Source organism: Coregonus lavaretus, assembly GCF_964263955.1.
Source record: "Coregonus lavaretus genome assembly, chromosome: 31".
Taxonomy (NCBI): Eukaryota; Metazoa; Chordata; class Actinopteri; order Salmoniformes; family Salmonidae; genus Coregonus; species Coregonus lavaretus.
In genome coordinates this window covers 33,072,598-33,090,360 of record NC_140018.1, presented here as the reverse complement: position 1 = coordinate 33,090,360, position 17,763 = coordinate 33,072,598, and the positions used below count along the sequence as shown (strand labels likewise).

Here is a 17,763-nt window from a genome sequence, read left to right as displayed (position 1 = left end):
AGTCTTGCATGACAGTGGCTATGGTAGTGAGCATCAAATACGTGATCCATTGTGGTTCAATTGTGACTGACTGATCTACAAATAATTAGCAGTTTATTTTATGATGAAAGGTCATTTGTAGATCAGTCAGCAGTCACCTGCAATGTCGAACAAGCCAAGTGAAAATTTGACATGTGTTTAGTTAGGATTCGCTCCTTTAGTAAGTGTAAAGGAGGACTACTATTCAAACAGCATTTTGTTGTTTATTAGAAATGAAAGCAGTGTAAATTGTCAATCCAATGATAAATGTTCATTTTCTCACAACCTGTCACCCAAAGCACAACACTGTATTGACAATCGTCAACCTTGTCAGACAGCACACACAATAATATGCACTGATTAGTGTCTAAATGCCACATTCAAAACAACTGGGAACTTGGAAAGACAACTGGGAACTCCCAACTGGGATATCTTTTTGAACGGTCATACAACTCGGAATTCCAAGTCGGAAACTCTTTCTAGAGCTCCGACTTGAAGATCACTGACGTCATGATTTTACCTCGTTCTTTTCAGAGTTCCCAGTTGTCTTGAAAGCACCATAAGTATATTCAGTTAGTGCCATTACAAAAAAAATATCAAAATATTAATAAAAATGTAGACAATGTTTTAATAGTGGTTAGCCATTGTGGCATTGATGGGAACAGCATTCAAAACAAAGGTAGAAATCAACTTCAGTTACATGCAGCATCCTTTTTCAAATCCCTTTACAACAGGATGACATCATAGCATCTCAGAATCCTTTTTTAATGGTAATAAAATGCATCCTTACTTCCGCCCATCCTTGAAGTAATCACAGATCTGTGATAGGATAGATTAAAGCAAATATCCCAATATATTGCTTTTACCTATTAAATAATGCCAGATAAGTGATAAGGGTGCATTTTTAAGTAAATGAACAGGGCAGTTATGTTTTCACTCTGTGGCAGTTGTGTCAAAATATCTCATTGTGCCCATTTGAAATTGGCACCAGGATATGACATCATCAATACACCGCTTGACCACCTATGACCATGTTGTTCCTCTTTTGTCCCCAAACGGAAAGACAGAGGAAGACTAAAGACGAGGCTGGTTGTTTTTCTGCTGGTTGCTTGACATACAGTGCCAATTGTTAACTCAACTCTTATTTTCCATTGAACGTCATGCAGAGAGGAGAAAAAAAGTTATCGCTAATTGGCATCAGAGGGGTCAAATGCAGCGTTCGTAACCAAGTGGGAATTTACCATATAAGACTGGGAAAAATCCATTTGAACGGCCCTCCAACTGGAAATTACTAGTGAGAAACTCGTATATATCATCCTGAGCTCCCACTTCTCCCACATGCTGATCTCTGACTTCACCTATTAAGGAAATGACCTGGATAACAGCCTTTTCGGCAGTTAAATTCAACAACAAAACTTTATTTATAAAAAGCAATCTATTAATATGGTTTTTTAACACTCATTTGTTTACCAGCATGATAGCTTTTAGTTTATGGCTTAGGAAGCTTGTTGGCCATTAGACAAATCAGCCTTTCTCAACAAGTTCAAAGCACGTGAATGCATCCAACTGGTATTTACGACTTCACAACTGGTAAATTCCCACCTCCCACCTGGTTACGAACGCAGCATTATACAGTAGGGTGTTGTCACCGCTGTAGTTAATATGTGTCATCCAGGGCCATCCTATGACAGAGTTGAGGGTGTGGCCTTTGGGCCTGCTGGGTTTAGTATTGCTGATGTGAGTGGAGGCGGATACGCAGTAGGTACACCAAACTTTGTTGGATGTCTGATGACTACAGTGGAATTCTGTGGTGCTTCTGCTTTCTTGATGTGCTCCATTCAGTGACCTCGGTTATTAATCTTTGTGCAACGTCTGGTGGAGGTGGAGATAGAGTGGCTTCTTTGTCAGGAGCTGGAGCTTCTTCCTCTTGAAGTCAGTGGGCTTCTTGTACCTGACATCCGATAGCATAAATAAGTGATTATTTCAAACTGTATATTCAAAGGGCAGACTGACCAACAACAACAAAAAATAACACTCAAATCTGAGATTCTCCAAAGAAATAGTTATCAAATTTGATTTATTTTCATCTTTAAATAAAATAGAGAGTACATTTAAAGAAAGTTAATCTGGAAAATTCAACAATGTGTCACTCACAACTCGATCACAATGGGACCAGGTTTGATCTCATCCATTTCCATGAAGGCAAAACATTTTGTGCTGGTAAACCCCTTCTTGGGTTTATAGTGCTTGAACTCAAAGAAAATAGCTACCCCTGGAACATGAACAAAATTCAGGATTAACAATTGTCCGCCCAATCCCTCTGCAAGGATTTGAACATAAACGGACACTGTAGTAGCTTAATATTACATGATACTAGCTAAATAGAGGCCCCACTACTAATTCAGTAGAAATAGAAAGTTTGATTACCTTTTGGTAGTCTCTCGATATGTCTCTGGATCTCGATGTCTACGCTGAAGTGAATGTATGTGTCCTCCTTTCGGGTAGCCACAGGTGTGTCTTGCACCGGGTTCAAATCAATGCCATTCACATCTGTTGGGAAACAAAACGTTCAGATTCACTTGGGCTGTTCTGCAGGAAAAATATATAAAAAATGTACTGTCAAGCGTCAACTCAACAGAGATAATTATTTTTACAAAATGTCTAGATTATCACTGTTTCAGACCTTACCATTTCAGATGTGAAGGTAAGCAACTCATCTCAGCATTTTAAACAATATAGCCTACATACAGTACCTTTCACACTAACTGTCATGTAGGGATCAATGCATTGCCCTGCATCTTTCAGCCCAATCTTGTCAATCTTTATCGTGTGCAGGGACATCCCGGGCTCTGAGGGTAACCGTGGCAACAATGTACCTGTTGGAGACATGAAAGCTGTAACTTTCTAAAGAAATACAATAATTGCATAAAACAATCCCACTTTCCCAGAACTAATGCAGCTGAAATCAATATAATGTTGGCGTCCGAAATGTAACCCTACTCCCTATATAGTGCACTACTTTTGACTAGGGACCATAGGGGCCGTATTGCACTATATAGGGAATAGGGTGTAATTTGGGACGTAACCAGTGTTTATACTTGCAGATCATTTTTCAAGTCATTATTGTCAGCATTATTTTACTTATACAATAATAGGCAGCAGAAGAAGTTGTAGACTGACTAACAGGTAAGGCTAAGATGACATACCCATTTTGGTGAACGCTTGTAGAAAAAAAAAGAAGACATTGTAAAGTAGATTCAACAACTAAAGTTATCTAGTAGTAGTAGTAGTATAGGGTTATTGATAATAACAAACTGTCTATTAGTAGGCAATCATATTCATGCTACAACAAAACCTATTGACTTAGGGTCCTTTAGTAGGGCTGATAGTTTAGAGATCAAGAGGTCAATTAAGGAACATACCTTCAGGTAATGCTTTACTCCTGAGTGTTTCACACGCTCATAGAAGCTGTTGTAGTCTTCCAGCTTCGATTCGGGATGGTGGTGTAGTATCTCTGTGCCTATCCTCCAAATTATCTGAAAGACAAAGTTTGAAGAAATCAAACTTAGCATCTATACAGTACTTCTTAGCTACACTTTGTGAGTGTTCAGTCAGTCCAAAGATAGACCTACCTCAGCGTAGAGTTGTGGCATGTTTGCAGTGGTATCCTCCAGTGTCTGTGAGTAACTGGCCATGTACTCTGCGGCATCCTGCCATCTATGGTGCAGCAAGACCTCCCTGATGTGTTGGAGGCAGTTCCTTGTGGTCTTGTGAAAGCCAGTCTCACGGGGTGTCTCTGTAATGAAACAGACATAGCTACTGATTAATAAGACTAAAGAGAGCATCTTATGTAAAGATGAAAACGATAATCAGACACTGACATACACTACGTGACCAAAGGTATGTGGACACCTGCTCGTCAAACATCTAATTCCAAAATCATTGGCATTAATATGGAGTTGTACACCAATTGCTGCTATAACAGCCTCCACTCTTCTGGGAAGGCTTTCCACTAGATGTTGGAACATTGCTGCGGGGACTTGCTTCCATTCAGCCACAAGAGCTTAAGTGAGGTTGGGCACTGATGTTGGACGATTAGTCCTGGCTGGCAGTCGTCATTCCAATTCATCCTAAAGGTGTTTGATGGGGTTGAGGTCAGGGCTCTGAGCTAGCCAGTCAAGTTCTTCCACATTTCTGTATGGACCTCGCTTTGTGCACGGGGGCATTGTCATGCTGAAACAGGAAAGGGCCTTCCCCAAACTGTTGCCACAAAGTTGGAAGCACAGAATTGTCTAGAATGTCAATGTAAGCTGTAGCGTTAAGATTTCCCTTCACTGGAACTAAGGGTCCTAGCCCAAACCATGAAAAACAGCCCCAGACTATTATTCCTCCACCACCTAACTTTACAGTTGGTGCAATGCATTCGGGCAGGCAGCGTTCTCCTTGCATCCACCAAACCCAGATTCTTCCGTCAGACTGCCAGATGGTGACATGTGACAACGCGTTTCCACTGCTCCAGAGTCCAATGGCGGCGATCTTTACACCACTCCAGTCGACGCTTGGCATTGCGCATGGGGATCTTAGGCTTGTGTGCGGCTGCTCGGCCCGACTAACAGTTATTGTGCTGACATTGCTTTTAGAGGCAGTTTGGAACTTGGTAGTGAGTGTTGCGACCTAGGATTTATGATTTTTACAAGCTATGTGCTTCAGCACTCGGCGGTCCTCTGTGAGCTTGTGTGGCCTACCCCACTTCGCACTTCGCGGCTGAGCCGTTGTTGCTCCTAGACGTTTCCACTTCACAACAACAGCACTTTAAGTTAACTGAGGCAGCCCTAGCAGGGCAGAAACTTGACGAACTGACTTGTTGGAAAGGGTGGCATCCTATGACCGTGCCACGTTGAATGTCACTGAGCTCTTCAGTAAGGCCATTCTACTGCCAATGTTTGTGTATGGAGATTGCATGGCTGTGTACTCGATTTTATACACCTGTAATCAACGGGTGTGGCTGAAATAGCCGAATCCAATAATTTGAAGGGGTGTCCACATACTTTTGTGTATACATAGTGTATGTAGCACCAATCGGTAGGCAGGACCTTGAACTAGCTGGTTTAGCTTACTCGAGGGTTCACATATTCGTCTACACACTGTATTTTATCAATTACCTTTAAATATAGGAGGCGCCAGGGGTAGGTTTGGCTTCTTGATTTGTTTTCTGTTGATTGATTCATCATCATCTGAAGACTCATTTTCGCCCAGTTCTTCTCCAGGTACCCTGAGTTCCGACTCCAGATCATCCATGACTCACCATTTGAGGTTCGACCTATTTTCGTAAACAATCATGTGAAAGCCACTATATATATATATACAGTGGGGGGAAAAAGTATTTAGTCAGCGACCAATTGTGCAAGTTCTCCCACTTAAAAAGATGAGAGAGGCCTGTAATTTTCATCATAGGTACACGTCAACTATGACAGACAAATTGAGAATTTTTTTTCCAGAAAATCACATTGTAGGATTTTTTATGAATTTATTTGCATATTATGGTGGAAAATAAGTATTTGGTCACCTACAAACAAGCAAGATTTCTGGCTTTCACAGACCTGTAACTTCTTCTTTAAGAGGCTCCTCTGTCCTCCACTCGTTACCTGTATTAATGGCACCTGTTTGAACTTGTTATCAGTATAAAAGACACCTGTCCACAACCTCAAACAGTCACACTCCAAACTCCACTATGGCCAAGACCAAAGAGCTGTCAAAGGACACCAGAAACAAAATTGTAGACCTGCACCAGGCTGGGAAGACTGAATCTGCAATAGGTAAGCAGCTTGGTTTGAAGAAATCAACTGTGGGAGCAATTATTAGGAAATGGAAGACATACAAGACCACTGATAATCTCCCTCGATCTGGGGCTCCACGCAAGATCTCACCCCGTGGGGTCAAAATGATCACAAGAACGGTGAGCAAAAATCCCAGAACCACATGGGGGGACCTAGTGAATGACCTGCAGAGAGCTGGGACCAAAGTAACAAAGCCTACCATCAGTAACACACTACGCCGCCAGGGACTCAAATCCTGCAGTGCAAGACGTGTCCCCCTGCTTAAGACAGTACATGTCCAGGCCCGTCTGAAGTTTGCTAGAGTGCATTTGGATGATCCAGAAGAGGATTGGGAGAATGTCATATGGTCAGATGAAACCAAAATATAACTTTTCGGTAAAAACTCAAGTCGTCGTGTTTGGAGGACAAAGAATGCTGAGTTGCATCCAAAGAACACCATACCTACTGTGAAGCATGGGGGTGGAAACATCATGCTTTGGGGCTGTTTTTCTGCAAAGGGACCAGGACGACTGATCCGTGTAAAGGAAAGAATGAATGGGGCCATGTATCGTGAGATTTTGAGTGAAAACCTCCTTCCATCAGCAAGGGCATTGAAGATGAAACGTGGCTGGGTCTTTCAGCATGACAATGATCCCAAACACACCGCCCGGGCAACGAAGGAGTGGCTTCGTAAGAAGCATTTCAAGTTCCTGGAGTGGCCTAGCCTGTCTCCAGATCTCAACCCCATAGAAAATCTTTGGAGGGAGTTGAAAGTCCGTGTTGCCCAGCTACAGCCCCAAAACATCACTGCTCTAGAGGATATATGCATGGAGGAATGGGCCAAAATACCAGCAACAGTGTGTAAAAACCTTGTGAAGACTTACAGAAAACGTTTGACCTGTGTCATTGCCAACAAAGGGTATATAACAAAGTATTGAGAAACTTCTGTTATTGACCAAATACTTATTTTCCACCATAATTTGCAAATAAATTCATAAAAAATCCTACAATGTGATTTTCTGGATTTTTCCCCCTCTTTTTGTCTGTCATAGTTGACGTGTACCTATGATGAAAATTACAGGCCTCTCTCATCTTTTTAAGTGGGAGAACTTGCACAATTGGTGGCTGACTAAATACTTTTTTCCCCCACTGTATATATATATATATATATATATATATTTGTTATATTTTTAGCAAAATATAATGTAGGTAGTTTAGCAAAAAGTGTGAATTTGCTCCAAACCCCATGCATTTACATTTTAGTCATTTAGCAGACGCTCTTATCCAGAGCGACTTACAGTTAGTGAATACATCCTTTTAAATTTTTTATACTGGCCCCCCGTGGGAATCAAACCCACAACCCTTCGTTGCAAACGCCATGCTCTATCAACTGAGCTACATCCCTGCCGGCCATTCCCTCCCCTACCCTGGACGACGCTGGGCCAATTGTGCGCCGCCCATGAGTCTCCCGGTCGCGGCCGGCTGCGACAGAGCCTGGATTTGAACCAGGATCTCTAGTGGCACAGTTAACACTGCGATGCAGTGCCTTAGACCACTGCGCCACTCAGGAGACTATGCATGCTACCAACGCCTCGTCAGCGACACAACGCCTCGTCAGCGACACAAAATAAAATAATTCCGGGTCACGGAATTTCTGAGTTTTTCAAAATAAAGGTCGCCCACATAATAGTAGAAAAGTATCATTAAACTGTATTTATTCATGACAAAAATAATTGTCTAAACATTAACAATGATTCATATTTGTTCCTATTTAAGTGGTATTTGCATTAAATGTGGGGTTCAAAACATGGTCCAAGGTCAAATAGGGAGGCAGGTAGCTTAGTGGTTAAGAGTGTTGTGCCAGTAACCGAAAGGTCGCTGGTTCTAATCCCCGAGCCGACTAAGTGAAAAATCTGTCGACATGCCCTTGAGCAAGGCACTTAACCCTAATTGCTCCTGTAAGTCGCTCTGGATAAGATCATCTGCTAAATTACTAAAAAAATTAAAAATAAATATGCCTGCAATACACTGTATTCTTCTTCTTCTGTGGGCGTTATGGTGGACTACAACCCAAAAAGGTGTATTGCCGCCACCAACTGGATGGGTTGAAACCAAAACAAGGTAAAAAATAAAATCCATACGTGATAGGGAAACTAACTTAATCCACCCAAATAAAAATAGTACATTGACAAAACAAAACTCCTATTTCTTCCTTCTTTCAATTCTCCATATCTCCCTTCTCAGGCTTTAGGGCCTGAGACGGTGGTACGGCTTGTGACAATATTCCATGTAACTCCTTCGTCGAGAAATCTTTCAGCCCCAGGAACCTCTCCGCCGCTTCCACAATGATTTCTATCTTCCTGGACCTTCTCTCCACCTTGGCAGTGCCATTTATCACCATAGCTATAAAGGCCACAAAGTCCACCTTCTTAACCTTTGAAATGTCAGGATCCTGCTGGTGAAAGGCAACACCTGCAGCCTGCAGTGAAGGCCTTTCCATTTTACATTTAGATTTTTGTCATTTAGCAGACGCTCTTATCCAGAGCGACTTACAGTTAGTGGACTTCAAGTGCACCATTCAAACCCTCAACCATTTTTACCAGCTGCTGCATATGATACGCTCTGGATAGCCCTGACTTTGGCTTGCAGGGATTTGTAGTCTTGCATGTCTACTTTGATGCTAATTAGCATTTTTCGAATCTGAGAGTAAATAGAGCCGAATATATTGATAAAAGTAATCTTGTCCAAGAGCGATTTAAATGGTTATCAAAACGTCATGCCAGGGTAAGCCTACACGAAACACAGCCCTTATTTTAAGTGTTTCTAAAATTCCCTATAGGAAAAATGAACGGTGGAAAAACAATTGGAACCATTTCCCTGTTTGACCGCTAGGTTTTATGGGTATTATGACACCTCCACTGTGGGGCTCTATAGCAGGGGTAGGCAACTCTGTTCCTGGAGTGCAGCAGGTTCTGCAGGATTTTGTTCCAACTAGGCACCACACCTGACCAACTGAGCTAATTGATCAGTTCAGTGATTGCCTAAATTCAGCACACCTGCTGTTCCAGGTTGGTTCAATCCAGAATATGAAGTGTCTGCGGCACTCCTGGACCAGGGTTGCCTAGCCCTGCACTATAGGCCTATAAATTACATATTGGCTTATAGAGAGAACTATTCTAGGTGCTGGAATAAAGTGGGGTTGGGATTACTCAATAGGGTCTTCATTTTAATTTGACTTTATAACAAGTGGGCTTCGTGTTCGAGAATATTTCTTCCTATTTAAGAAATAAAAGGTAGGCCTACCTGTTTGTGGATGAAATTATAGGCTATACTATAATAACATATATATAATAATGATTTAACAACAATATAATGGAATAAAATAGAATAGAATAAATTAGGGAAGGGAGTTGGTCGCAGAGGTCTGGTGTTGGTGGAAGGACTGGTAAAGGGTGGACCTAGTGCTATAGTAGGAGTTGACTGTACTGATAGTGACGCTGTTGTCTATGGTGATAAGAGTTAACTGTGGAGTCGACCTTACTGATAAATGCATAGATCAGAATAATTTGACAAAACAGATGAATAAAAATAAGGCTGTTGAACCACCAAATCTGAAACATAAATTGTATGGGGTGGCAGGGATGTAGATAATTTTAAACAATAAAGGCAATACTTGGGGAGATATTGACCCTGAATATGGAATGGACCAGCACAGTTGGCCAACATCACTTTTATGGGTTGTAAGAATAGGCAGAAAGAGGTTAATGTCTTTGGTATTGGCCTGTAATTAGTTGCAATGCTTTTTTGTCATTTCATTTGCAATGGCATGTGACTTGGATCATTACCATCATTGATGGTCCTCCCAAATATGTTCACTACCGGGCTTCCCTGGACCTTGATAGTAGAGTGGCTACTATTTTGAGAACAAAATAAAACAAGGATAGCCAACCCTTAGCGTCGTCCCTCAACTAGGCATTTATATTACCATTTATTTGATCAATTCTGACTTTTACTTTTAAAGGTTAATATAAATGTAGTTGAGGGACGATAGCCTACCCTGAGACTGTGAGAATCATATCCTCTCTGTATTTGCTTAGTGTTGTTAGAAATTGCGTAATTCAAATCTGGTATTGAAATAAGAATCAAGAGATCTTCAATCCAAGCTAAATTTATTATATGCAAAATGTATGGATGATAAGTATGTTGGTTCGTATACGGGCTCACTGAAAAACCTCGCAGGGCAGACAGAGAACTAATCCATTGTTTTAGATTGTTCTTCAAATACTCTGACAGAGAGAGAGTTCCCACCTCTCTGCTGGCCAATCAGAGTAGAGACTTGAGCGTGGTTTAGACTTACTCAGCCAATCCGTTGGCGCACTGGCTGTTCCCCGCCTCTTAGCGCATCCCTGTTTCCAGGCATACGTTTATCATAACAACCTGTCATAGTGAAAAGAGCCAGCTCCCCTAGACACCATTCCTACGTCCAAGGAAGGTTCACAGATCACAAAGAACCAGTATAGTCTAGTATTTGGAGACACAAATCCTTATCTCATTTTACCCCCTAAAACAGCTCTTCACATCAATCACAGCTTGCCAGGTGACACAACCTACATCAGCCCAGTCTAGAATGCATTCTTTCTAAGTTAGTCATCCCATCAATTAGGAGAATAATAAATCCCCCAAAGTTTGTTTTGGTACCCAGTGCCTGAAAAATTATCTACAATACTTTTGAGGTATCATAATAAATCGGCGGGAGTCAGATAGGCAAATTGAATGGAGAAATCGAGTGGGAAATTGCGCTCACTTGTCAGTAAACTTGTGGAATATTTTAGTTCTATCCAACAAATACGTGATAAACCCGAATCAGAACGTATATTGTGATGCAATAATCATATTTTATTTTTTAGTTTTGACATTGTCTGCCCAGATTTTCATATTTGCCTCCACGATCAACACATCCTTCGAATTGCTCCAGCCTTGGATTTTCTGACTTGTCGGCTTCATCTGCTCATGCTCGAGCAGAGCCAGCCAGCCCAACATGGCTGTACATGTTTCTTATGTAACGTTATACATTTTAATTTTATGTATTCATAATTTCATACCCAAAGCCGCAGTCGAAAGGAGATTCTCCGACTTTAAAAGATGTGCAGACGAAGAATGCAGTAGTAAGTACTTGGCGCTAAACTCACGCGAATTTTCAGGATGCTTCCATCGTTCAATTCACTATCCCCCACCTCATCCCTAGCTAGTTTGACAGGCGTTATCATTGACCGGTTGCCATTTCAAAGGGATGAACTCGGCTAACCTAACTGTCGTTAGTAGTAAATACCAATAAATAATAACCTAAGGTTGCTTGGTTGTAGCCGAAGCGAAGCCTCTGCCTGTGTTGGCTACTGCCTGGCTAGTCGCCCAATTCTGGAAGTAGAGCAACGTACGCTAACGTTAGCTCAACTATGTGTTTCAGTACTAACTAACGTTCTATATCGTGGAGCTCCGCCCCATAGGGGAGCTCTGCTCCTATTGGTTTACCCACTGCCCTAAGGCAGCATCAGCCTGAGACAAAATTATGCACACACCTGCAGCCAATAGGAGTACAGGTGTCCCTATAAGAGGGGATGCCTCCCCTCAATCAGCCTCCCTTTATCTTCAGTGACTGGACTAGACTGAAGAAGCCAAGAAGAGACGAAGAGAAGACTCAGGACGAGAACGCTGTCGAATTTCCAGTCATCGACGTCGTCCTAAAATGAGCACACCAGGAGATTTTCCACCCCCAAAAGCTCTTTTCAGAGCTCAATGCAGATGCTCCTCCATGGCGGCCGGCGACTCCCACGACTTATGTTTCGTGTGTCTAGGGTCCCAGCATGCCAAAGAGGGCATCTGCAGTCCCCCTAACTGCGCCTCCTGCGCCCTCCTTTCTACAAAGGAGAGGAAGCAGCATTGGGCGTTTTTTAGGGAGGATATCCCCCTAGAGGACGTGTTGTCGATACTAGCCTCTGCTTCAGAGGCATCATCCGACAGCGCAGACTCAGGGGATGACATTCCTATGGAACAGTCAGACCCCGTCCCTCATACATTCAAGCCTCCCTTTCCTTTGGTTAGCGAGAGGGCTTGTAGTTCCTATGGTGATGACGACACGGGCTCTGAGAAATCAGAAGCCCTGTCCTTCACCGCAGCGTCTCTGAGAACGGACTTTCCGGGTCTCATTGAGAGAGCTGCTAGACGGCTGGAAATACCGCTGTCCCCTATTCCCTTCGCACCGGAGGTTGACTTAATGGAGGGCGGCCCCTATTCCAGGCCAAGAAGAGCGGCAGAGCCATTAGCTCCTGCCATGCCTTCATTGGCAAAATACGTCGAGGGCTCATGGGAGGCACCTTTAGCGGCGCGTTCGCCGGCTAAAACGTACCTCCCATTCACTAGAGTGGAGGGAAGGTTCCAGGGCCAAGCTAAGGGAATCCCCAGGTTAGAGAGCGCCATGGCGGCGTATCTCGTACCGGGTTCGAGTCCCTGGCCCTCTTCCAGGAAAGCCACGTTGCCATCTCAGAAGGACCGTCTCACAGCACAGCTGTTAGAGAAGTCCTTCAATTTGGGAGCCCAAGCTGTAGCAGCAGCTAACAACATTGCCCTCTTGGCAGCCGCTCTGTCCCGTTTAACCACGGGTAAGACAGTGCTGGAGCCAGAGGAGGTGGAGGAGGCGTCTAGAATTTCTGGCGCCATCCTACACCTAACACAGGCATCGGCCGTCTGCTCGGGGAGGTCCATGGCCACCTCGGTGGTCGCGGAGCGACACCTCTGGTTGTCACTGACAACCATGAAGGAAGCAGACAGAACGTCCCGGTCGAACGCCCCCCTCTCTGACGACGGGCTCTTTGGAGTCGCCGTCAAAGAGGCGACTGAGAGGTTTTCCAAGCTGGACGAGGAAAAGAAGATACCTGCCACTGGCAGGGAGGTTAGGCCCTGCACCGTCTCGTAAACCATCCACTTCCGCCCCCCAGAGTAGACAAGGATCTACAGCGAGGCGGCGTATCCGGCGCCAGTCGGCGGCCGCAGGAGGCAGGAGAGCGGGCCCAGCCCCCTAGCAGCCACGGTGGCCCCATTGCAGCCGGCGAGGGAGGTGGTGAGAGCGCCGACCTGGGCCCCTAAGGGAGGCCACAAGAGGAGGCGCACATGACGGGACGCGGGGGAGCGAATGAAGGACACGTCATCCTTGAACGTGACCACTGTTCCCCCCCACCCTTCGGTTGAAGGGATGGGTGATGATGTAAATGCTTTTGTTGATGTGTTGAATAAAGAGTTGGCTCCACCTGACTTTGTCAAAAAAGAGCCCCTTTTCCATAATAAGTCCGAGAGCGTTCAAATCTCACCCTCTCTCCCTTACCACTCTAAGCGCCGTTCAGCCCACCAAGGGTGCGCTGCTGAACAGGCATTCAGAGTAGGTTCACATAACACTTCAGGTATAAGAAGTGCTTCACATAGCAGACGGCAGTCTCTGTCAGACTCTGACATGATGACGTGGTCGCTATTTGGGGATGGCGCACTATCACAGACTAAGGTCTCTGTTAGTGCGATTCAGACCCATGCGGCGTTCACGGAGGGCCCGATTACCACGGTCACGAAGGTGCCAAGTGCATCGGCGCCCCCACTTCTTTCTGAACGCGCTAATACTCACCACACTGAGTGTAGTTCAGCCCACCAGAGGTGCAGAGCTGAACGCACACAGGAGGTGAAAGGAGGAAAGATACCAAGACGCCGTCTTGGTTTACCTCAAAGAGACCTCACATTACAGACTCCAATGAGTACTGTAGTGAGTGTCTCTCATAGCAGGCTGCAGTCTCAGTCAGGAGACATGATGACGCAGCCGCTATTTGGGGATGGCGCATTATCGCAGACCAAGGTCTCGGTTAGTGCGATTCAGACCCATGCTGCGTTCACGGAGGGCCCGATTACCACGGTCACGAAGGTGCCCAGTGTATCGGCGCCCCCACTTCCCTTTGAACGCGCTAATACTCAGCACACTGAGCGTGACTCAACCCACCAGAGGTGCAGAGTTGAACACACACAGAAGGTGAAGGTTAAGAAGGTATCAAGGCGCCGCCTTGTGTTACCTCATAGGGACCTCATATTACAGACTCCTAGGAGTATTGTAGTGAGGGACTCTAATAGCGAATTGCAGTCACCTACAATGACGCAATCGCTTGCTGAGGATGGTGCCCTGTCGCAGGCTGTGGCCTCGGTCAGTGCAATTCAGACCCGCGCTGCGTTCACGGAGGGCAGGAATACGACGGTTACGGGTTTAACTGACGTCTCTGCCCCCCCTTCTGGTTCAGAACGCACTAATGCTTCCTCTCCCTTTCATGGGAGGCCCGCCTTGGGCTGTTCCACCACCTCAGTGTTGGGGAACAGCGGCGGCAAGGGCCATAGAGGAATACAGGTCCTTCCTACTGAATGTACCACAGCTTCGTGCTCGGCCGCTTTCTCTGTATTGCAGTGGCAGCGAAGCTGTACCCTCTCTCGCTGGCTACAACAGACGTTGCAGAAGGGTTATGCTCTCCAATTCCATCGGACCCCACCCCCATTCAGGGGAGTGGTGGAGACGGTGATGAAAACGCCCGAAAAAGTGGCCGCTCTGGTTTCAGAGATTACGGAACTTTTGGCGAAGGAGGCGGTCACAGTGGTTCCCCAGGAGCAAAGGAACAAGGGGCTATATTCGCCCTACTTCCTAGTGCCAAAAAAGACAGGGGGAATGAGGCCAATATTGGATTTACGCATTCTCAACGAGAGCGTAACCAAACGGCCCTTTCGAATGCTAACGACAAAACGTCTGCTGGAATGTGTCCAGAAAGGAGACTTTTGTACGAGCATAGACCTAAAGGACGTGTACTTTCATGTGCCGGTACAGCCGCGTCACAGGAAGTTTCTGCGATTCTCCTTTCAAGGGGTGGCGTACGAATACACAAGGATGCCATTCGGGTACGCCCTGGCACCTCGCACGTTTTCCAAGTGTGTGGATGCGGCATTGGAACCGTTGCGTCGTCAGGGAATACGGGTACTAGCCTACCTAGACGACCTACTGGTTCTCGCCCCGTCAGCAGAGCTGGCGATCACTCACACAACACAGACAGTGATTCATCTCACACGTCTGGGGTTCGCTGTGAATTGGAAAAAGAGCACGCCCTGGCCCAGTCATCAGATTGTCTACCTGGGGATACAGCTAGACACTGTAATGATGAGGGCTCGAATTTCGGACTCCCGAAGGGTAGCCTTGTTGCTAGCCCTGAGGAAGTGTCGTCCGAATCACACGGTGACGGCGCTATCGATCATGTCACTCTTGGGTCTCATGTCGTCAGCCGACTCTGTGGTTCCGCTGGGACTCTTGCACATGCGCAGGATGCAGCGATGGTTCGCCCAACTGAGACTAGACCCTTTGCGTCAACGTCATCGGTTGGTGTTGGTTCCCCTCTCGCTCAGTGCAGATCTGAACTATTGGAGAAACCCGCGCGTTCTCACGCACGGAGTCCCGATAGGCAAAGTGTCCTCTTACATCCCAGTGTTCACAGATGCGTCTCTGACGGGATGGGGAGGGACATGTCAGACCCAAGCGATAGGAGGTGTGTGGCCTCCTTCGAGTCGCCACATCAACCTCTTGGAGTTGGAAACGGTTCGACTGGTTTTGACCCACTTCGCGTCTACCCTTCGGGGATGCGATGTGCTGGTCTGGTCAGACAACCGGACCACAGTAACCCACATAAATCGCCAAGGAGGAGTCAGGTCTCCTGCTCTCCATCGGGCGGCAGAGGAATTGTGGCTGTGGGCTCACGAGCACCTTCGCTCGTTGAGAGCAGCACACATTCCGGGCTACTTGAACGTAGGAGCAGACCTCATGTCAAGAGGGGGTCCTCGAGACGACGAGTGGTGTCTGCATCCGGACATTGTTCTCCAAATTTGGGAACAGTTCGGGAGAGCCGAGGTGGATCTATTCGCGTCACGTGTGAACGCGCAATGTCCCCTATGGTTCTCTCTAAGGGAACAGGAAGAACCGCCACTAGGAAGAGACGCCTTTGCGCATCACCCGTGGCCGAGAGTTCTTCTGTATGCATTCCCTCCGCTGTCCTGCATTCTCCCACTGTTAGCCAGGGTGAGATCAGGAGGGAAGTCAGTGATACTGGTAGCCCCCGTTCGCCCAGGGGCTCCTTGGTTTGCGGAGATGAGTCAGATGTTGATTGCGCCACCTTGGCCAATTCCACATCGACGGGACGCGTTGTCTCAGGCGGGGGGCACAATAGGGCAGTTGCCCATAATCGGCCAACCACTGAAGGCCTGGCTGCTGAGAGGGACAGGCTAGAGCGCCGTGGGTTATCTGATGCGGTGATCAGGACCATACAGGGTTCATGTGCCAGTTCCACTTCTAAGATGTATGCCAGTAGATGGAACGTGTTTTCACAATGGTGTGTCACACAAGGTGTAGACCCCATGAGCTGTCAGGTTGAGAGTATTCTCTCTTTCCTACAGCTTATGTTTGACATGCAGCGATTGCCCGCCACCATTAAGGTGTTTGCAGCGGCGATTTCAGCTTGTCATGAGGGGTTTGGCAGAGACAATGTCTTTAGCCACCCTCTAGTGAAACGTTTCCTATTAGGAACGCGGCGGCTTAGGCCAACACCTAGAGCCACGCATCCTCAGTGGGATTTGGCTTTGGTACTCGAAGCGCTATGTAAGTCGCCGTTGGAGCCATTGAATCAAATACCCCTCAAGATGCTGTCTTTTAAGACAGCGCTGTTGCTCGCTTTGACTACGGCTAAGCGTGTTAGTGATTTGTGTGCTCTTTCGACGAGACCCGACTGCCTGGCCATTAATGGCGATCTGAGCAGAGCGGTGTTACGTCCTAATCCGGCATTTGTGCCGAAGGTTATTAGGAGTTCATATAGAGTTCAACTGGCTTACCTGGTTAAATAAAGGTGGAATAAAACAAATTATATATAAAAAAATAGATCACAGACCGTGGAGCTGTGGGCTTTTTCTCCTCCTCCTCATAGAGAGAGGAGTGAAGAAAGGCTCCATCGCCTGTGCCCAGTACGCGCCTTGGAGTGTTACGTTGAGCGCACAGCAGCGATTAGGTCATCGCCTCAGCTGTTTGTGTGTCATGGTGCGGCTGCACTAGGTAGACCACTTTCGAAACAGCGTCTGTCTCATTGGCACTGTGAGAGCATTGAGACAGCTTATGAGGCAGCGGGGCGACAATTGCCTCAGGGTATCAGAGCTCACTCCACTCGTGGAGTAGCAGCTTCTACTGCCCTTTTCAGAGGAACAGGGGTAGAGGATATATGTAGAGCGGCGTCATGGTCAACACCGTCTCCATTTATCCGTTTCTATCTCTTGGATATGTCTTCTAACTCTTTGGCTCAGTCTGTACTCAGCGTGGCTGAAGGGAGACTTTGAGCTAGGAGGAGAGGAATGCAGGACTGTGGAGACAGGGTCTCTATCAGGTCCGCTTCCGATAGAAGGACATATTTTTGGCATGACTCCTGACTGACAGGTTCAGTACAGTAGAGGGCATGTATTGATCTGCCCACCAGTGATTCACTGGAGTGAGGCGGGATGATGAGGGATAATAGTAGTAACCTGGGTTACGATACTATTAGACCGGTCATGACAATTTGACGGAATGTGACGTCATCTATCTGCTTGTTCAGATTAGTATGAATCATGTTCTGGGATCTGCCCACTAATCTCTGGGGTTCCATTGATTGAGTGAGGCGGCCTACCGTGTACACAATGTAGAGTGACACTTTGATTCATTCCATTAGTGGTCGGTAGTATTGTAACAGGATATTGAGGTACCATCTATCTGCTAGTACAGATTAGTATGGCCGGTATTCTGGTGATCTGCCCACTAGTCAATGGTGTTGCCATTGGACTAGGTGGGGCGGGTTTT

The 17,763-nt window shown here is 46.0% G+C and overlaps 1 protein-coding gene across 1 annotated transcript; it reads right to left on the bottom strand.

The window, feature by feature from the left end:
• Positions 1-222: 222 nt before the first annotated feature.
• Positions 223-5,338, bottom strand: LOC311106357 (axin interactor, dorsalization-associated protein-like). The gene is made up of 7 exons (XM_084148695.1): positions 5,181-5,338; positions 3,651-3,814; positions 3,441-3,554; positions 2,772-2,894; positions 2,446-2,568; positions 2,173-2,290; positions 223-1,969 (listed from the first exon to the last, which is right to left on the bottom strand). The coding sequence occupies exons 4-7, from the start codon at positions 2,857-2,859 to the stop codon at positions 1,873-1,875; spliced, it is 426 nt and encodes a 141-aa protein (XP_084004821.1). The 5' UTR covers positions 2,860-2,894; positions 3,441-3,554; positions 3,651-3,814; positions 5,181-5,338; the 3' UTR covers positions 223-1,872.
• Between the last annotated feature and the right edge of the window lie 12,425 nt (positions 5,339-17,763).

Excerpts from the sequence above, each read along its gene's own strand:
- LOC311106357 (XM_084148695.1), bottom strand. The coding sequence starts at position 2,859 with ATGTCCCTGCACACGATAAAGATTGACAAGATTGGGCTGAAAGATGCA. Across the intron at positions 2,569-2,771 it reads CATGACAGTTAGTGTGAAAG|ATGTGAATGGCATTGATTTG; the intron begins GTACTGTATGTA and ends GTTTCCCAACAG. Across the intron at positions 1,970-2,172 it reads GGTCCCATTGTGATCGAGTT|GTACAAGAAGCCCACTGACT; the intron begins GTGAGTGACACA and ends ATCGGATGTCAG.